General features: G+C 41.4%; 1 protein-coding gene across 1 annotated transcript; it reads right to left on the bottom strand.

The window, feature by feature from the left end:
* Positions 1-306: 306 nt before the first annotated feature.
* PLD3 (phospholipase D family member 3) lies at positions 307-22559 on the bottom strand. Its single transcript, XM_069943497.1, has 12 exons — positions 22324-22559; positions 16018-16081; positions 15019-15087; positions 14237-14391; positions 10436-10619; positions 9938-10058; positions 8314-8441; positions 6981-7181; positions 6728-6867; positions 5413-5578; positions 3883-3982; positions 307-969 (listed from the first exon to the last, which is right to left on the bottom strand). Exons 2-12 carry the CDS (start codon positions 16042-16044, stop codon positions 776-778), a joined length of 1485 nt encoding a protein of 494 aa, XP_069799598.1. The 5' UTR covers positions 16045-16081; positions 22324-22559; the 3' UTR covers positions 307-775.

Raw genomic sequence — 22559 nt, 5'->3', positions numbered from 1 at the left:
CACATCCATAGGAATGAATAGAGCCACGGGTAACATGCCGTACCCACAGCTCTATTCATACCACAGAAGCCAGGGGCCTAATACAGAGATTGCCAGGGTGGTATGGAAGTCGGACCCCCGTGATCTCTTACTTGTCCCCTATCCTGTGAAAAGGGACAAGTTAACTTTTCTTTCAATACCTCTTTAATAGAGGGGGCTGCTGTACAGAAGGAGCCCCTATGTGAAAGCAATATGTCATTATAAGTCAACAGCTTTCAGATATCTGACCAACATACTAACACACCATATAAAGCAGACACATGAACATAATTTTATTCTTTTATTAAAGTGAATTTTACCTGTGTGAGACCAGCTCGGTCATAAATCAGACAACGCATTGAATTTACCCCAGTACCATCAAATTAACAGATTTTTTTTTATCCCCATTAAAGTCTTAGTCCCCATCAAGTTTAGGCATCTCCAGTAGACTGGAGGTATATTCGTTCCTGTAGAAAAGCTGCAGCAACCACATGACTGTAACAGGACCCATAATATCTTTCCACAGAATATAAGATGGCGCTGAGCTTGAAGTGGTAACAGAATAATTCCTTACAAAGTGCTGCAGTGGTCAGACAGTCTTCATACACCACTGATGGTAACGGAAGACGGCAATAATCGGTGTTCATCAGTATGACGCTCAGTTTGATCTGAATGCTCGGAAGCACTTTACAAGAAATTAGAATTCTTATTCCCCCGCAGGAGTCTCTGTTGTATAGAAGTTCCAGTGATGTAGTCCTTAGAAGATGCACTTTTCCTTGAAGGATGTCAGGGAGTGCACTGCATGGCTGTAACTGGAGTTCCAGTCTCTCAAGAACACAGCTTCCAGTCGCTCCTGCATGGTGTTTGTGGCGTTCACAGTACAGGTCTGGTTTACCACTATTGCAGATCCTGCAGTACGGATGAAGTAGTCCCCTGCCCAGTTGGAGGTACCTGAGTGCACACAAAGCGCCTGTTAGTTATGGGGTAAACAATCCAACAGGCCAATACAAACAAAACTTAAAGGGGTACTCCAGAGAAATAATTGTTTTTAATTCAACTGGTGTCAGAAGGTTATATTTCTATTTTAAAAATGTCAAGTCTTTTAGTACTTATGAGCTGCTGTATGTCCTGCAGGAAGTGGTGTATTCTTTCCAGTCTGACACAGCCCTTTCTGCTGCCACCTCTGTTCATGTCAGGAGCTGTCCAAAGCAGGAGAGGTTTTATATGGGGATTTGCTACTGCTCTGGACAATTCCTGTCACAGACAGAGGTGGCAGCAGGGAGCACTGTGTCATACTGGAAATACCAGCTCACTTCCTGCAGGACATCCAGCAGCTAATAAGTACAGGATGAATGGACAGTTTCTAAAAAATTAAAGCAATTAACAAATCTGCATAAAACAAATAGCACAAGTTAATTTAATGAATTAATTTTACATTTTCCCCTTAAATCTTAACTAGAAAAACTAAAAGGTTCTGATTATATTTTCCAGAAACATCACTGTCTATGGGCTAGGCCTTTTATGGCAGTTCAGCATGTTCTCTATTGGCTCTGTGCTCAAATATATGCCTCCTTTACAAGCCCTGTAATGTCTTTACATGCACTGTGTTTTTTTCTACATAAAATAGCCATATTTTGCCCCAAATAAGTACCAAGTATTCAGTTTTAAAGGTCTTTTTTATTCCAAAAATGCACTTCAAAAACATAGAACTTGGCTTTATGCCATTAACCACTCTAAACCTATGCCTAGAGCAGGCTGTTCTTGGAAAGGAATGCCACCCACCCCCTTCAAAATAGGTGGAAAAAGCAGAATGTGAAACCAACTTTAAAAGTAGACCATACACATGGAATAATGCTCTTTAGCCTGGCAGGTCCCTTTCACAATTTCCCCAGGCATACTATTATAATTGGGAAATAGGAACGATTGCCTTCTGAGAGGACAAAGAATCAATCATGCTCAAATCCACCATGCACAATCCTTCTTCCCCCTCAACATCTGGGAGAGCCGGGAGGCCCCCATACACATTAGACTGGGGGGGGAGTTCAGGTGAAACTGATTCTGCAGGCAAGTCAATAATGCTAAGGTTTTATTTATTTTTATTGGGGGGGGGGAGAATAAAAACTCTTTTAAAAAATATTTTAATCAACACATTTGGTAGCCATAAACACTTTTTTTTTTTTTAAGGCTAGCTTATTGGTTGACAAAACACAGCAATCGCTGAACTCAGGGAGACCAGCGACAAAAAAATCAAATGGAGTACTCACTGAAGAGTCTACACTGATGCATTGCCCCCTATAAATTCAAATATGCAAAAGAGGGGTCTGTGGAGTCTCAGTTACGAGTCTCAAAACACAGGAATAGCCAGATATCCCTCAAGGGGTGGAAAGCCTATTGCCAAGGGGGTGCCTCCCAGTGAGAAGATCACCAAACCACCCTGATAGGTAGCCCCTTAAGTCCCACTCGGTTGCGAGTATTGGAACATAAATAGGGAAATACCAGGGTGGCCCCTTTTACGTCAAAGTCTAACACTGTGGCGAGTATTGCGACATGACAAAGGTTTACCAAGGCAGGCATCCATCCACAGACGATCGTTTCGGGGTAGTTGCCCCTCGTCAGTGTGGAGTAGGACTCTGGCTAACATCTATCTGGCTATTCCTGTGTTTTGAGACTCATAACTGTGACTCCGCAGACCCCTCTTTTGCATTAGCTTATTGGTTGTACTTCGATCTGGCCCTTCTGATAATCATTGGCGGTGACGGGCCAGTTGATGAGGCATTGCTCCTAAGGCTGCTCTGGAGCAGATTTTACCCCAACTAAAAGCACGGGACTGACATTGAGGAGGAAGGTAAGATACATCCCTTCCTCCTCAGCACCATAGGGGGCTATCAGCAGGTAAGATTTTGTCTGATAGAGAAACTTTAAAGTGGAACTATGTTGTTATAAGTAGGGATGGTCCAAACCTGCCGAGGTTCGGGTTCGTACGAACCCGGACTCTCAGCAATGATTCCCGCTGTCTTCCACCTCCGTGGAGAGGGTGGATAAAGTGGGAGGACCACCTGGAAAACTGGGATACAGCTTATGGCTATGGCTGTATCCCAGTTTTCCAGGCAGTCCTCCCGCTGTATCCACCCTCTCCACGGAGGTGGAAGACAGCGGGAATCATTGCCGAGAGTCCGGGTTCATGCGAACCCGAACCTCGGCAGGTTCGGACCATCCCTAGTTATAAGATTTAATTACTCTTCATTACACTTTTCTATACCTTTGGGCATTAAAGGAGACCTGTCAGCCCCCGTGCCGGGGTGACAGGCTCTGGACCCCCTGTTAGATCCCCCTAATCTCACGCGATCCCGCCGGGTCCCGCTTCCTGAGCCGGTCGGGTCACGAAGATTTCAGCGCCCGAAGCCCGGCGTGCGCTGACAACAGTCCGACGCCCATAGAGAATGAATGGGGAGTCTGATGCGCCGTCATTCTCTATGGGCATCGAACTCATCTCTCAGCGCGCGCGCCGGGCTTCGGGCGCTGAAATCTGTGACCCGACCGGCTCAGGAAGCGGGACACGGCGGGATCACGTGAGTATAGGGGGCTCTAACGGGGGGTCGGGAGCCTGTCACCCCAGCACGGGGGGTGACAGGTCCTCTTTAACCATATGTCAACTTGGTGTTCAGAATAATTTACATTTCTTTCATAAGGTTACCTAAATTGTAACATAACTTTCAGAAATATAAAATAAAATATATATATATATATATATATATATATATATATATATATCTTTTTATTCGCCAGAATATTCCTTTATTGTACAAATGTATGTCTTGTCCACAACAGCAGGTAAACATGTTTTACATTAGGAAATGTACTTACCGATATAAGCCACTCTGTCAGTCACCATATACTTGTTGTGATTTACACGGGCAAAAGGGATTTTCTTCTGCTCTGGAGACGTTGGAACTATGAAAATTTTCTGAGCAGGAAACAGAAGGAAAAAAAATATATATATATACATATACATACAGTTATCTCAAATCCTGTTTATCCATTGGGCTGTCTGCAGGGGGGAGGCATCTCAAAGATGTCAAATTTACAGCCACAAGCATAATATATATATATATATATATATATATATATATATATATATATATATATATATATATATATATATATATATATATAGGTGTATAGGGGCAAACAAACTCCCAAACAGATGAGGACATGATGGATTTTCGAAGCCCAACCTTATTGTTATCAGAGGCATTTGCTGTCAGCTGAATGATCATTAGGCAGTTATTGGCAATGTATGGGCACCTTTAGGCATGCAGCTTATCTGAGGACTCTACAATCATTTCATAGAGGCAGCCATTAGTTCATTATGGCCAATAATATTGGTTAAACTGGCCATGCATGACCAATGAGATTAGGTAAAGGAAGAATTATCTTTCTGGGATTATTCTGGGAATGTTCTGAGAATACTCCTCAGTAGTCAGATCTTACCATCTAACTACTGCCTGAAAATTTCCAACACGGCCATCTTAATTTTGGATGATAGAGGTCTGGTAGCGGTCAGCTAAACCAATACTACATCATTTTGGTTGAAATTATCCACTTTCATCAAGCTGGGTTTAGTTCTTGCTGTGTTTTTATTATGTATTAGCTGTTGTCCTCCTTTAGAGGAGAAGTCCGACGAAAATTTTTATTGAAGTATTGTATTGACCCCCCCCCAAAAGTTATACAAATCACCAATATACACTTATTACGGGAAATGCACATAAAGTGCTTTTTTCCCTGCACTTCCAACTGTATCAAGGCTTCACTTTCTAGATAACATGGTGATGTCACTTCCTGGATAACATGGTGATGTCACTTCCTGGATAAAATGGTGATGTCACAACCCGACTCCCAGAGCTGTGCGGGCTGTGGCTGCTGGAGAGGATGATGGTAGGAGGACACTGAGGGATACAGGACACTGGAAGGACACTGAGAATTGCTCTGCCATCATCCTCTCCAGCAGCCACAGCCCGCACAGCTCTGGGAGTCGGGTTGTGACATCACCATTTTATCCAGGAAGTGAAGCCTTGATACAGTAGTAAGTGCAGGGAATAAAGCACTGTATGTGCATTTCCCGTAATAAGTGTATATTGGGCATTTGTATAACTTTTGGGGGCAATACAATACTTTAATAAACATTTTCGCCAGACTTCTCCTTTAGGAAACATGAAAGTTCCCCCACCCCCAAAAAACAATAAAAAAAATATATGATTAAAACACAGTGGAGCCAACTTTTAAATACAATGGCAAATTGATCAATGGCAAATTGATCCAAACACTATTACACCACTGCATAGGTCTTGGGAAGAAATAAAAACACAGATCCACCTCCTTCACATGAAGACCTACCACTTCTATGTTATAATGTGTCTTTGTATCTTGCAGAGCAGCGAGAGAGTTCAGGAAGGGGAACATATTTGGTTTAGAATTTGCCCAGCAGCTGATTAAAAGGCGGACGGTCACATGTCTCTCGTATAGGGCTTTTCTTAGATGGTTGTCAATTGCTGGCCAGTACCTAGAGAAATAAGGAAGAAAAAGACAGGTTCATGAAAACTCAAAGGAGGCTGTGAAAGTGGGATTTACTACAACTGACTGAACAAGACAGAAATATCTTAATTCTCGAATCTCCTCTCCCAAAAAGTCTCAGTTCAGCAAACCGTGGTGACTGCTATTACAGCTATAGTCACGTTGGTCAACGTAACACGTGATAGGGGCCACAATGCCCCATTCTATTGAGTCAAACTGGTGGGAAATAGAAATGAAAGCAGAATTTAGACTTCCATATTCATGATCTTGTGGTTTTCTGCATTTACCGTATTTTTCAGACTATAAGGCGCACCTTCAATTTTAGCCTGCTAAGCCATCTAGGTTCATATATAAGGCGCACCGGACTATAAGGCGCACCAGACTATAAGGCGCACCGCATTATAGTGTATAAGTTTAAACGAACGAAAAACGTAAGTCACCTGCTGATCACAGTACTTACTGAGGCTCCTTACTTTGTCACCTGCTGATCACAGTACTGTATTTACTGAAGCTCCTTACTATGTCACTGAGGCTCCTAACTATGGTGTCCGTAATGCACCATGCAGGATAGGCAGAATTCTGCCAGCGAGTCCCGTTGGCAGAATTCTGCATGGAGCATTGTGGCCACCATAGTTAGGAGCCTCAGTACAGTACAGTGTTGCTCTATAACCTCCGGCCACTAGGTGGCGCTATTGAATGAAAGTCTATGCCTGAAGCCTATGCCTGAGCCTGTGTCCTGGCTGTGGAGAGCAGGGAGAGCGGGACAGTGGTACAGTGCTACAGCGGGAGAGCGGGACAGCAGGACAGGCCTGCAAAGCAATGGGCCGGGAGTCCAGGTGAGGGAGCGCTGCGCTGTGCTGTGTGGCGGGGAGATGTGAGCTCAGCAGCCTATCTGCGCCATGGAGGCCGGAGCTGTCCCGGTCCATATATAAGGCGCACTGGACTATAAGGCGCACTTACAATTTCTTAGAAAATCATAGTATTTTAAGTGCGCCTTATAGTCCAAAAAATACGGTACATACATACATGAGAGATAGAGAGAGCAAATGTTCTTCTGTTCTCTGTCATTCGCCAAAGCATAAACTTTAATTTTAAGCTGTCGTTTTTAGGCCCTGTGCTGTACTGACTGTCATATTACCTCCGTGGTTTAGAAAACTCCTCGGTGGGTGTATAATCCATGACAGAGATGTAGACAAACTTCTTGGCATCATCTATAATGCTCAGGATTGATTCTAAATCGTCCGTCCTGCCTTTGGCTGACAGTGGCGGAGGTGAGCTCTATCAGAGAGATAGAAGAAAGATGAGTAAGTTCTACAGATCATACATAGTCACTATCTGGCATCATGCAGGTAGATAGCTGAAGCACATGTGGCCAGTCATACAATACTTACAGACAGATACACATGGGATACTGTGTTGTTTAGAGACACCTCCATAGGAGTTTCCTTGTTGTAAATGGTGGAGAACGTGTCTGGCCACGGAGATGGAATAGTAGCGTTTTCTTCACCAAGTGCCCAATAAACCTCAAAGATTTTTTCCAAATCTTGGGCAAGGCAAGTACAGTTATAGACGGTGGTCCCCAATTCTTTAACCTGTTAGTGTAATGTATTATGAAAAATAAACAACTCAACGCTCGAGGGCAATGAAATCAGCCTATAGATGGACACACACAGGGGTTGTTCACTAAACATTTTTTTTTCTTTCAAATCAACTGGTACTGGAAAGTGCCAGAGATTTGTAATTTACTTCCGTTAAAAAAATGTCAAATCTTCCAGTACTTATCAGCTGCTGTATGTCCTTTGGGAAGTGGTGTATTCTTTCCAGTCTGGAGAGCAAAAGAGGTTTTCTGTGAATATTTGCTACTGCTCTGGAGAGTTCCTTACATGGACAGAGATGGCAGCAGAGAGCACTGTGTCAGACTGGAGAGAATACATCACTTCCTGCAGGACTGGCACCAGTTGATTTGAAATAAAAAAAATTTGGGTGAACTCCCCCTTTAAAAGGTTGGCTGGACCCATTGATTTTTGCACGGTCCTAAAATAGCAGATGGCAGCGAAGAGAGGAATTAGACACTTATTTGATTGAGATGGGTGTTGGGGTTATTAAAGACTTGGGTAATAAGTAACTGGCGGGGACCTGACCCTCACCAATATGAGGATAGGGGTCATGTGTCCTCATCTGTACTTTGCTGTACACAGACATCTACATCAGGCCCATAGAGTTGAATGGAGTGCTATGTACATGTCTGATTACCACTTCATTCAAAAAAAAAGAGAAACTAAACCCTGTTCTTGTGGTCAGTGGGGGTCCCGGGGGGTCAGCTCCTCTCCAATCACATGCTCTAGCAAATAAGTGATGAGTCTTGTTAGTGGAAAAACCCCATTTAATGATTGTCTAAATCTGCCCATACACATGGGACTCTATGAGATTGTTCGGCAGCAGCAATATGCTGGACTAATCTGCCAGATCACCAGGGTTTAAAAATCCACTATTGTCTATTTTGAACGTCTGTTCATGTAATTTACAGATAATTGGCAATTTTGGCTGCTAACATGACCGATTTGGGCAAAAAGTAATAGTCATAGAGGTATGAAGTGAGCGATTTCAGGATAAATCTGGTGTAATTTCCCTGAAGCATAACAAAAGAGTCAGACTCATAGACCACCCTGGCAAAATGATGTCAGCTGTTGGTTGTTCTCTGGCTCTGAGAGATTAGTACTGTACCTGTGTCAATGACCTCCAGTCCATGTTGGCACTTCCAATATACATGTGCTTTCCATCCACCACCCAGAATTTGGTGTGGAGCACGCCATTAGTCAGGTGTGGCAGGTTTACTACCCGAACCTCAGCTCCTTGACAATATAGAACGAAAGTAACATCTTTTAATTGACGAATCATCCCCATAGTTTTGTGTCATGTGACATTTACACTAAATGTATACATTACAATTAGCCTAGGATGTACAGCCACTTAACTACATGCTATTCATTCTCTATGGTGACGCCATACTTGTTTCCCCGTTTTCAGGATTGGTGGGGGTCCCGGTGGTCAGACCCTTTGTGACCAGGTTGTTTTGCCCTATCCAATGGATAGTGAAAACCAAGCTGAGATGGAAATACCTCTTTAAAGCTTACATTTGCCTTAATACCAGTTAAGCTTTAACTTTGTTGTAAGGCCAATAAAGTTAAAACTACAATTCGCCAAAGGAAACTCTGCAGATATTAAGCCAGCTAGGATTACTGGGTGATATCAGCCCTGAAGCCTGCAGAAGTGTGAACGCAGCTTTGGATTAAAGAGTAGGCTGTTATTTAGGATTAACATAAGGCAAGTAACATTATTTAACATCTTGCTGATTGGTCAGTATCTGGCTTTTTAGACCTCGGCCAATCACTAGGATGAGCTTATGGAAGTACACTAAGCATGTTTTCTCCCAGCTCTATGCCACGTGACCAAGACAGACTCCCAATGTAAGTCCATAGGACTGTTTCTAGCACACATTTCACTTTTTTTTTTTTTTTTTTTTTTTTTTTTTACGTTCCAGGTACACTAAGGACTACATTACATGGCCTGACATTAGCTGTAAGTGAGTGCAGATCTGCTAGATCAGCACTAGCTTACCGAGCCTATCACATGGTTCAATTATTGTGCAGCAAGAGCTGCACGAACATTGTTAGCTATGTCTGTGCAGCCCTTGCTGTATACATAAAAAATAACAAAGTAATACCTACCTTTCCAAGCTCCCTGCTGTCCTCCTGGCTTCTCCCCGCTCAGTGCAGATGTCATTACCAAGTCTCCGAAGATACAGTCCACTTAGTCAATCCTTGGCTGAGACAGGACAGCACCGCAGCCAGTGACTGGCTGAGCGACCTGTTACTTCAGTGACGGCCTCAGAAGCTTCTGCAGCAGCTGTGGAGTAGGGGAAAGCCAGGAGGACACCTGGGAGCGTGGACAGGTAAGTATTACTTTATTATTTTCTATATACTGTTTTATCAGCTGCTAACCGTGCATCGTCTGTTACACATAGTGATGCACGGAAGACAACCAATGATTTTTAAATCTCTTTAAAGACAACGATCAGCTGATGATCGGCTCCTCAGCCGAACATTGTTGTATCACATGGGGCAATATCTGTGTCTGAATGTGCATATAGTCGCCCTGTGTATAGGGGCCTTAAATTATTAAACAATTGCTGCAGATTATACCTATATATAAAGTGTAAAGTTGAAGATAAAAAGGCGAACACACAATTTTAACACCTGAAACTATTTTCTATTCATTTTCGAGTCAATCCATTTTACAATCCAACAGCAGTCCCCATTTATATTTTTAAACTCTTGTGGGCTCCTACCGCTGTCTCTCAGTGCATTAATGTCCGCGTCTTTTGTTTTAGATCCTGAGGGGTTGACTGTAACTCTTAGATGGATGCCTCGCTGCTTTAATTTGATCATTTCTTGTAGAATTAGTTCCCCCTGTGAGGGAAAAAAGAAAAAACAATTAGCTTTGTTGAATCTTTTAATTGGCTCTGACGTGTCAAAACTTTTGATCGGTCAGGAGTAGTCTGACAGAGACCGATCAGGAGAACGTGCGCCCGTGCAATCCTCTTCCTGCATTGTGTCCCGTAGGCTTGCATTATGCGGCCATCCAGGTCACGTGACATAGAGCTGGGAGAGAATGCGATGCACAAACTTCTCCCAGCTTGTTCTCCCGATCCGTACAAGTCTGAACACCGACAAGTCTGAACTCATCTCTGACATTTCAAAAGTTTTTTTTTCTTAGACAGGTGCTCTTTAAAGACAATACATTATCATATCAAAGAAAATGTTTAGTAGCACTGCAGATATTTTACCTCTTTAGCTGTGGGATGCGTGGTGTGGGTGTCATTATTGGTCAGAGTCCAGTAAAAAGATGCAATGTCCACGCTGCTCTTAGCTTGGCCGAGAAGATTCATCCAGCTTTGAAACACTGACGGATTGGTGGTGGAGTTTGGAGCATATTCCAGCCCTTCTGGGATGCTTTCTACTAGAACAATACTAAGAAAGGAAGGATAGCCGTTATACATCCCAGCATAGAAGATGTACAGCACTTCGACAGCCAATGTACTGTATGCTGACATATGCAACTCAGATCTGATCATGTAGGGGTGAGAGAAGAAGTAGGTCAAAAGACAGGAAACTTTCACACAACATACAGTATTTAATTATCTACATGTGATGAACATAACGCTGTATTTTGCCAGAAGCATGGAGAGGAAGTGAAGATTGATAGGACGTTTAGGTTCTGAAGAATACTCCGAAATGTTCACATAGATGCATTGAGTTATGTCAAGACAGAATGTCATCCCCTATCATATCCCCTAATATAAGTGGTAACTAGGTGATCAATGGGGGTCCAACTGATGGGACTTCACTAATCATGAGAATAGAATAATCAAATTCTAATATCCGCCAAGTGAATGGTGTGGCATTGCACTCTCTCCTCTATGGGACTTCCAAACATTGCAAAGCACTGAACTTGGGAGACATCTGACCTTCAGTGTTCTGATCAGTGTGGAAGGGGGGTGGTCATTGTGGTGGATAAGAATTTTTTTTTCTTTAAACAATAAAAAAAAATATATAATAATAATAATAATAATAATAATAATAATAATAATAATAATAATAATAAACAGGGGACATACAAGAGCAAAACGGATGGAGAATCTCTACATGGCATCCTCATAACAAATGTATAATTTGTATGAAGATGTAGAGAGACAGGTATATTAAACATATTGCATGTCACTTTGGTTATTAATGTTCTAAGAATATTAAAGGGGTACTCTGGCAAAAAAATTCTTTCAAACCAATTGGTTAAGAAAGTTATATAGATTTGTAATTTACTTCTATTTAAAAAAAATCTCAAGTCTTCTAGTACTTATCAGCTTCTGTATGTCCTGCAGGAATTGGTGTATTCTTTCCAGTCTCACACAGCGCTCTCTGCTGTCTCCTCTGTCTATAACAGGAACTGTCCAGAGCAGGAGAGCTGATAAGTAATGGACGACTTAAGATTTTTAAATAGAAGTAAATTACAAATCTAATTTTCTGACACCAGTTGATCTGAAAGAAAACATTTTTTCCAGTGGAGTACCCCATTTAAGGCACCTGGAGAACAAAAATAAATGGAAAAAAGGAAGAAAATAACAAAAACAATGTGGAACCAAGAGAACACAAAATCTAGTTACCCAAGGTCAGGACAATGCAATATACATAGTGAAATGGCCATGCAAAGTAGATGGGGTCTACAGTATCTAGGGATATTGGTGCAACAATGATTATTGTGTCATATGAGGTATTAAAGCGTAGTAGAAGAATGACCGTTCATGGCAGTAAAATGGGTCACAGACAAGGAGGAGGTGAGCCAGCGATCCTGGATTTTATCTTGGCTGTAAAGCCATGTTTTTATGAGAAGGGCGGAGTTGAAAGAGCCATCTATTCTGTGAGTGCAATTCAGGTAGCGAGCTAATTTATAGCAATATTTATGGACGCTGTAAAAAAAAAAAAAGTTATGAATATAGGTTCCTTTACATTTAATAAAGCTGACAACTTTTGGGGCACAGTGAAATTGTTGTGCCCATTAAGAAACTTAAAGGGATACTTCAGCAAAAATCTTTTTCTTTCAAATCAACTGGTTTCAGAAAGTTATATAGATTTGTAATTTACTTCTATTTAAAAACCTCCAGTCTTCCCATACTTATCAGCTGCTGTATGTCCTGCAGGAAGTGGTGCATTCTTTCTAGTTTGACACAGTGCTCTCTGCTGCCACCTCTGTCCGAGACAGGAACTGTCCCACAACTGGAAAGGTTTTTCTATGGGGATTTGCTACTGCTCTGGACAATTCCTGTCTCGGCACTAATGTCAGAGAGCACTGTGTCAGATTAAAAAGAAAACACCACTTCCTGCATGACATACAACAGCTGATAAATTAGATATATAGATATAATAAATATAATGTAATTTAACTTTCTGAAACCAGATGACTCGAAAGAAAAACATTTTCGCCGGAGTACCCCTTTAACAACTTGAGCCCAGAAGCCAAGAATTTTCTGACAATCCCACAAAAGATGAAAAAAAAAAAAAAGGATTATGGCAGACCAAGGCATTAAGGGCATTCATTAGGGTGGAATTTATGGAGTCTGGGAGTCGTAATTTAGGCTCTGTGTACAGCTGGCTACATCACTCATTATAATTGGATGATACATAGTTATGGGAAGAAAATGCTCCACTCCAGTGCTTGTCTATGAGACAGTGAATAACCCTTTTATATTACCCCTTGCCAATGTAAAGAAACGGTTTAATAATTAGATTAACCTTAAAATAATAACTGCAGCCCCCACCATATAGTATTACAGTACTGAGCAAATGTTTCAGACAGGCGTGTGGAAAAAATAAGACGCCTTCCAATAGGTAGAATTCTGATAGACTCAAAACTTTTATTCTGCAGCAGGACTAAAATCCCAAACATAAGGTGATGTCATTAGGAACTATGAAAAGAAGAACAGGGAGTCCTGGAAGTGATGATCTGCCCCCCACAGAGCCCTGATCTCACATCATCCAGGTTGTCTTGGATTATATGAAGAGACAGAAGGATTAGAATGAGCAGACAGCCACAGAAGATCTGTAGTCAGTTCTTCAAGATGTCTGGAACAAACGTTCCTTCATCACTGTGTGCAGTGTACTTAGAAGAACTGATTCTGTTCTCAATGCATCGTGCTGTCACACCAAATACTGAGCCGACTGAGATTTCTCTTATGTTCATTCACTAAGAAGTTAATTGATAAAAATAAACTATTAACACTTCTATTTCTGAAAACTTTTTATACTTTGCTGAAACGTTCCACACTTGCCTAAACATTTCCCGCAATACAGTAAATCTGAAAAAATGGGAACAAAACTTTTATAAGGTGTTTGGAATATTTGTTTTGTTTCGTGCCATTACTGAAGAAATACACGTCATCAACTGTAAACTAATTTTAAGCAATATAAACCAATGAATTAGTTAAAGGGGTATTTCACTCAAAGATAATTCGTGATATGTTGCTGCCCATGGTGAAACTAACAAGCCATTCTATACTTATTATTATCTTATTCTATACTTGTTTACTCTATTCGGTCTCCTTCCCCCAGTTCTTAGCTGCTGCTTTCTGCTGAAGACACTAAATTCTGTGTGTGAGCTTTTCTCTATGTCTCCCTGCCCCCCCCCCCCTTTCTGAGACAGATGATGTAAACAAGTCCCTGACTGGCTTTATCTGCAACATTGTAGCTTCTTTATAATGCTGGGAGGGAAAATCACAGTGAATTCAGCAACTTGACCTCAGATAAACCCTCCCAGCATTACAAAGCAGCTACAAAAATGCAAATAAAAGCCACAGGAACTTATTTACATCAGCTGTCTCAGAAGGGAGGGGGGAGGGGAGCTCAGAATCAGGGGAAGGAGACTAAATAAATATTAACAAGTAAGGAATGAATTATTAGTGTCACCATGGGCAGCAACGCATAAAAAGTTATGTTTCAGTGGAATACCCCTTTAAAGGGGTGATCCAGGAATAGGAACACATAATAAATAGGAATCTGGATATCTTATTTAAAAAACTGTGGCATGTCTGACTTACTTGCATGGGTCACTACAGCTGTTGTCTTGCATGAACAACATGTCCATCTTCTCAGTTGAACTTGTGCAAAGCAGTGGGAATAACAGAAGCTGAGCGGCCATGACACAGAACAGCAAAGTGACCACAATGGCAATGACCAATGCACAGTGATGATACTGCAAGAGAAGAATTATACATGTTATATATATATATATATATATATATATATATATATATATATATATATATATATATATATATATATATATTGCTACCAATCTAGAAAGTGTAAGGCTTGGTTGATATATGGCACCATGCCTAATGGGAATAACAGATGGCGCAACCAGGATCTTTTGCATCCGACATCCCATCAGTTTACCCATAATCTGAAGTGGGGCACGCCGCTGGACCTATGAACCATCCGGCATATGTGCCTCCATCCCCCCCCCCCCCCCCCCCCCCCCCAGCCGCATTAAAAACACTGCATGCATCTTACCATGATCACAGCTTAGAGAATTGTGAGTTCTCTACTCATTTCGATTGACTTAAAGGGCTTATCAGCACTACAAAAACATGGCCACTTTCCCCCTACTGTTGTCTCCAGTTTGGGTGGGGTTTTGAAACTCAGTTCCATTGAAGTAAATGGAGCTTAATTGCATACTGCACCTGAACTGGAGACAACATTAGGGGAAAAGTGGCCATGTTTTTGTAGCCCTGGATATCCCCGTTAATAAGGAAAGTTGTTTTTTTTATCTTTACCGATTCCACAACTACAGAAGATTGGGCTTTAGAGGAAGACATACCCTGCGAGCATTGCCCTGTAGTGTGCTCATGTATAGGAGATGATCTTCGGGCTCCTCTGGGGAGGTAATCTGGAGGGGAAAAAATAGACATTAAAAAAATGTAGTAATATTCCTTTGAGAAATCTGCATTTTGCTATATAGTGTGATGCAGATTGGTGATTGCTAAAGCTTCTGATTTTGTGACAATCACTGCATGGCTGTCATTGCTTATAGTACTCTTAAAGGGGCATCCCCACCCTTAAAAGAATTTGTTAGAAAAGGTCAGTTTCTTTAAAAATCAACAGGTGTCAGAAAATTATATAGATTTGTAAATCAATTAAAAAAATTCCAGTACTTATCAGCTACTGTATGTCCAGCAGGAAGTTATGTATTCTTTCCAGTCTGACACAGTGCTCTCTGCTGCCACCTTTGTCCGTGACTATGGGGATTTGCTACTGCTGTGGACAGTTCCTGTCACGGACAGAAGTGGCACAAATGGGATTTACACATTCTGACACCAGTTGATTTAAAATATTTTTTTTGCCAGAGTACCCCTTTAATACAATCTAAAGTAAATGGTTAAATACCACTGATTCCCACACATGGTCTACAAGGTCTATTTTTGTAAGGACAGACGCTATTGTGTATGCACTGTAACACAATGGTTAGGTAAATGAAATGTTTTATCTTATTTATATTGTAATGAACAGGATGGCAACAAGAGTTGTATCTATTTGTTACAATGAAATTGTGTAAGAGCACTCCTGACTAGTCATACTGGAGGAGGATGTTGCAAGAGGGTATGCCCCCTATGTTTCTGTATAAAAAAGTGTTGATTTAAACAAACAACAACCTAAAAGATTAATTTAGCCAAATGGCACAAAACTATTTTGTAAGCAAAAAAAAAAAAAAAAAAGAAAAAAAGAAAGAAAGCTTTACATGTAGTGAACATGAAATAAGACAAGAATAAAGTTGCAGATGTGAAACCACACTTTATATACACAACAGATGTATACTCACTGGCTTGTAGACCACCTTCGGCTTCATTGTTCCTTTAGATGTGACAGGTCAAAAAGCCAAAGTCCTGGTAAAACATAAAAACTTTCTTTAATAACTATTCTCAAGACACCTGTCTATAATACATGTATATTACAGGCAGTGACTGCTAAGACAAATTATAGGAACTAGAACAATGACTGTAGCGTTCAGATCTATTGTATGGTTAAGTGCATGTGGCTGGATGAGTGTTCGCCTCAGTCATGTGTCATCCGCTATTAGGCAATATTAGCCTCATGCGGTCACCAATTTTTGCAGTTCTTGATGATTCTTGTTCTTCTCATTGTACTGATCTGCTTCTCATAGTAACCAGAGCTTGGGCATCATATGCAAACCTAGATTGCAGAAGTCATTGTCCCATGTCAGAAGGCCGGCATGTGACCAGAGACATGATTCATTTTTTACAATTCAACACAAAGACCAACACTGACCAGATGTTTTTTTGATGACCTATTCAGTAACATTCAACTGGACCTGGATTCTAGTGTTCGGCAACTTTCTGTCAGTGATAGGCTTGAAGTCACAGAAACACAAAATGCAGGACAGCGACTGCACCACCTATACAACGTTTCGGCCTTGTTTGTTAGGGCTGAGATGTTGCATGTTTAAATAAATCTTTTAAAGGACTAAATAAATCTTTTAAACCCTGGTGGTGCTGTCTCCATCCTGTATTTTATAAGTGAGGGTCAGAGAGACCAAACCCCCTGCAGCCTGCACCAGTCCCACATGGTGCTGCTCACGAGTCTTGTCTAAGTTGGGAGTCTGGAAGACACAGTCATGTTCCAAGCAGACATGGAAGATGGGCGTCCCCTCTAAATATGCAAATATACTAAATGACAAAATTAAAGTGAAGGATGCATTGATGAGACTGGAATAAGGCAAGTTCAGTATTTGCACAGCTCCTGAACCTGTGGACATGGGGGTACTCATACGGTTCTCATGTCCTTTTTATAGGCATTGTATAAGGGTACTCCAGAAAATAAAAATATTTAAAATAAATAGGTGCTAGAAAGTGCCAGAAATTTTTAATTTACTTTATTAAAAAAAAATCACCAGTCTTTCAGTACTTATCAGCTGCTGTATGTCCTGCAGGAAGTGGTGTATTATTTCTATTCTGGAGAGCAGGAGAGGTTTTCTATGGGGGATTTGCTACTGCTCTGGACAGTTCCTGACATGGACAGAGGTGGCAGCAGAGAGCACTGTGTCAGACTGGGAAGAGCATAGCATACAGCAGCTGGATATTTACTTGAAGACTGGAGATTTTTTTAATAGAAGTAAATTACAAATCTCTGGCACTTTCTGACACCAGTTGATTTGAAAGATTTTTTTTTTCCCTCTTTGGAGTACCCCTTTAAAGTCTTGGGGTAATTTAACTAAGAACAATGAGGAATCCCGACCTAGGTGAATCAATGTCCGGATAATTAGGCCTCTACACCTGCAGATGACATATTCAGGATATAACACTGACTACTCTGAAGTTGTTGTACTGATTCAGTGATATATAATCCTATAGAAACACTTTGTGAACTCAAGTCCCATGACATGAGCTGCCGTCAGACTCCTCTGTGTCACATGTCCTTCCCATAGTCTTCTGTGGTGAGAGGTTAGCAGGCAGGATACTGACCTACATTGCATAGTCGTGGTTCCTCTGTTTTGCCAGGTCAGGTACCCCGAGAGCAGTGCAGTACCAGGAACAGCACTGCCCTAACTCACATTGGGGAGTTTTTAGCAAATTTGCTGTGGCTCTAAAAACTATGGTGCTCTGCATAAATGCATTGTGGATGTCAGCACCTAAACCACAATCACAAATAACGAGAGTGACTCGCCCGTCCTTGCATAACGTACAAAAACAAGAAACCTTGGTGCATACGTATGCATTCACAGGGGGCAGCCATTGTGGCTTCTCTGCCCATATCCATGAGAATCCAGAATGTAAATTTACTGGATTCTCCCAGAAGCATATTCACACTTCTCAGGCATATGTTCTTTTGTTTTTACCACCATTCTGTAAATACGCAATGTAACATGTAAACAGACCTTACAATAGGATGCACAGTCATAGTAATCACAGGCTTTTGCTTTGGATTCCTTTGCTGCAATTTTCATATTCAATGAAAAAAGTGACAATTAAAAGGTGTCATCCAGTGAAAGTCAACTGGTCAAGTCAAGTTATATAGATTTGTAATTTACTTCTATTTAAAAAAAAAAAATCTAAATTTTTCTAGTACTTATCAGCTGCTGTATGTCCAAAAGGAAATGTTGTTTTCTTTTCAGTCTCACACAGTGCTCTCTGCTGCCACACCTGTCCGAGACAGGAACTATCCAGAGCAGTAGCAAATCCCCATAGAAAACCTCTCCTGCTCTGGACAGTTCCTGTCCCGGACAGAGGTGGCAGCAGAGAGCAGTGTGTCAGGCTGGAAAGAAAACATTTCCTGTAGGACATACAGCAGCTGATAAGTACTGGAAGACTTGAGATTTTTAAGTAAATTACAAATATATATAACTTTCTGACCAGTTGATTTGAAAGAATTTTTTCTTCGCTGCATAACCCCTTTAAGCAAGAAGAATAATATATAAAAAATACACACTGTTCTCCTGTTTCTCACTGAAGAGACCCAGTAGTATAGGGAGACCAATTTTTAGTCAATGCTCCAAGGGGGGGGGGGAATGATAAAAATTGTCTTTCTGCTCAAAGTGGAAAAAATAAACTCTCATGCTCAACAAACCAGGGTTTTTCAGGAAGAGTCATCCATCTGTAGACATAAGGGCAATAACACTGAAACAGATGACTACAGATGGTAGACCAGTGTATGGCGCAATTTCCTATTTATGGAGGAGATCTGTTTGCATTTTAAAGGGTATGTGTACACTATGGAATCTGGGCAGATAACCTGACGAGGATTCCGTCATGTGCATCTGCACCAGTGTCATAACCTCCATTCTATGCACAGGTGGATTCCACCATCCACCCAACGAATCAACCTGTTTATTCTTTGGGCGGATGACGAAATCCACCTGTGCATAGAATGGAGTCTATGACACGGGCAGAGATGAACGCGTGTGCGAGTGGCGGAATCTGCGGCGGGTTATGTGCCTGGATTCCGCAGTGTGCACATACCCAAATACAGCATTTTATGCCTTCTTTTTTTCCCCATTGCGAAAGCAAAGTAAACATATGTATAGTGTATGGCGGTGTGCCTGGTACAAAGTGAAGCGACAGCAGTAGTTTCCTCAACAATAAGATGACAGATGACTGGGGGAGGGGGGTGCTAGGAGGTAAACACCCCCCCCCCCCCCAAACAGGAAAAAAAACAACAGATATTGATGACCTATGCTAACAATGGGCCATCAATATGAGCATTAACTGTTTTAAGCCGTACAAGGGCTTATATCCTGTGTAACACACTCCTATGGTGTTATTATGCATGTACCTGACTAATGCCCCAGTAATCCTGATATTCCTGATGTGTACCTTCCTTCCAGTACATTGTGCAATTAACACGTCAGAAATAATAAAATGCCAATTACAGGAGCCAAATTAAAAGTCGAATTTACATTGAGTCAGCTGAAATGATCTGCAAGTATAAATGTGGATCCTGGATGTGATCACTGGACACAACTATGTGTATCCGCGCCCCATACTATGTGTATTGGCACCCCATACTATGTGTGCCAATCTTTATCCAGAAAGCACCACAGTGATTGGAACATTTCAAACGTTTTTGTAGAAGTATTGTTCTCCTAAGGGCCATTCAATAGTAACACTTGAAAGAACACGGAAGACGTTGCAAGGTAGACTGGAGCTTGTTTGGCAAGGAAGTATAAGCACAGCTGAGATTTCATAACACCTTGGCCTCACAGACCTGTGTATACTGAATTGTGAAACCTCCTGATAACTAACATGATGACATAACGTACCTTCTAGATAAGAGCGATGATGGGGGCAGGGTGTGAACGCTGCAGTTCTAGCTGGCATAAGATAGTAATAACATAAGGGCAGACTAGATGGACCAGGCCTGTGCCCAGAAAAATAATAAATGCCGGATAACAGACTTTTTATTATTATTTACTATTATTAAAGCACCCTTGACTCCAGAGCGCAACAGGCAAAGGTGGCCATAGATTGGACTAGACAGACGTTAAAAAAAATTGGCTGCAAAATGGCCAAAGGAAGACGTTGTGTGACCATAGCCTTAAAGGGGTACTCCGGGCGGGAGGGCTTTTTTAGCCATGGGGAGGGGGTAGATGAAGGCAGTGACATCCACTTACCTCGCCCGTTCCAGCCTGGTCTCACATCGTGCTGCTCCGTTTTGTGGTGCCCAGCCGCTTCCTGGCTTGTGACGCCCCCTCCTCGGCCATAGCTTTAAGAAAAAGTGCTCCCACCCAGAGTACCCCTTTAGGCTGGGTTCACACTATGTATATTTGAGGCTGTATTTGGTCCTCATGTCAGGTCCTCATAGCAACCAAAACCAGGAGTGGATTGAAAACACAGAAAGGCTCTGTTCACACAATGTTGAAATTGAGTGGATGGCCGCCATATAACAGTAAATAACGGCCATTATTTCAATACCACAGCCGTTGTTTTAAAATAACAGCAAATATTTGCCATTAAATGACGGCCATCCACTCAATTACAACATTATGTGAACAGAGCCTTTCTGTGTTTTCAATCCACTCCTGGTTTTGGTTGCTATACAGCCTCACAAATACAGCCTCAAATATACTGTGTGTGAACCCAGCCTTAGGCTGGGTTCACACTACGTATATTTCAGTCAGTATTGTGGTCCTCATATTGCAACCAAAACCAGGAGTGGATTAAAAACACAGAAAGGCTCTGTCCACACAATGGTGAAATTGAGTGGATGGCCGCCATATAACAGTAAATAACAGCCATTATTTCAATATAACAGCCGTTGTTTTAAAATAACAGCAAATATTTGCCATTAAATGGCGGCCATCCACTCAATTTCAACATTGTGTGAACAGAACCTTTCTGTTTTTTCAATCCACTCCTGGTTTTGGTTACAATATGAGGACCACAATACTGACTGAAATATACGTAGTGTGCACCCAGCCTTAAAGTGTAAGTGTCTGTTTTTTTCTGTAATATTATACAATCACCATCATTTGCAGGGTAGGTTTACACGTCAAGGATACACTGCAGATTCGTTGTGGATTTTCCCAATTTGACATCAATGAGGAAGTAAAAATCTGCAGTGTATGAGTGATGTCTAAAAACAAAACAAAAAAAAAATCTGCGGACAGAACATGACGATATAATGAGGGGAGAGGAAATTCCAGAAAATAATCCGAAAACAACAGTTTTTCTTACTTTTATCCAGCAGAAGGAAAAAAACATCATGGATTGAAAAAAAATATAAAAAATATTCTAAAAACTAATTTTATGGAAATAAAAAAAGAACACTGACTTTACTGTAGTGACCAAAATATAGTTATAATAGCTGTAATGTAGCGTAAGCTTTATTAACACTTCAGGGCCCTATTACCTATTATCGTTCGAATTTAGATGATAATCGTTCTGTGTAACTGCAGGCAACGATCGAAAAATCGTTCGTATGTCATTGATCGATTTAGATCTGAACCTAAAATTATCGTTAATCGCTCGCTGTAGTTCCACATTTGTTTGCTCAAGTTTTCACTAATCGTTCAGTGTAATTGCACATTGTCCATTGTTTTGCTGAGATCAGATGGAGTAAACGATCATAGTAATGATCACAATAACGATCGTAGTAACGATCATATCTAACGACTATTCTTTGTAATATGGTGAACGGTTTCAGGTTAACGATAAACAATCTCGTTAGCGATCGTTTATCGTTAGTCGTTAAAAATCGCTCCGTATAATAGGACCCTAAGACTGTAAGCTCTTGTGGCAGGCTCTCTTTGTCTGTCTTTCCCATTGTTGTCATGATTTGTCACTGTGTAGGTTTACTGTGCTATATAGAGGTTATTACTATATGTTGCATTGCTGTGGTTTCCTATCTGAACATCTCTCACATAGCAGAGACTGAGAACACAAACAAGTGCGCCAGGTTGCAGAAAGTCACCGGTAACAACAGACGACAATACGAGGAGACATCACCTCTGCAAAAGGTGCAGAGTATTGGGGACACCTCCTTGTCCTGATATTATCAGGGATCCAACTAGGTTTCTCAGAACTTTAAACCAAGTTTCATGAAACAAAAGTAGCAGAATAGACAACAGCGTAAAAGGAGAGTAAAGTGGCAGCACTTAGCACTAGGCACCTACCCGGATCTCAGCAGACGAGGGTCATCTGTGGAATACAAAGCAGCTGCCCGGGCAGGCCCAGCGTACACACAGGGGCAGGGTTGTGCCTGTGTTTTACAGTCAGGAGGCGGGTGTGAAGCTTGGGTTTCCTGATGTAGGAGTGGTTATTCCTGTGTCATGCGTAGCCAGGATCACAACAAGCTGCAGAGACGCAAGCACTGAAGTCATTCAGGGTGGCTTGGTATTTCTTTGTGGCT

This window comes from Dendropsophus ebraccatus, chromosome 10 (assembly GCF_027789765.1).
Source record: "Dendropsophus ebraccatus isolate aDenEbr1 chromosome 10, aDenEbr1.pat, whole genome shotgun sequence".
Taxonomy (NCBI): domain Eukaryota; kingdom Metazoa; phylum Chordata; class Amphibia; order Anura; family Hylidae; genus Dendropsophus; species Dendropsophus ebraccatus.
Note: the sequence above shows the minus strand (reverse complement) of the source record. Positions and strands in the feature narration are given on the sequence as shown.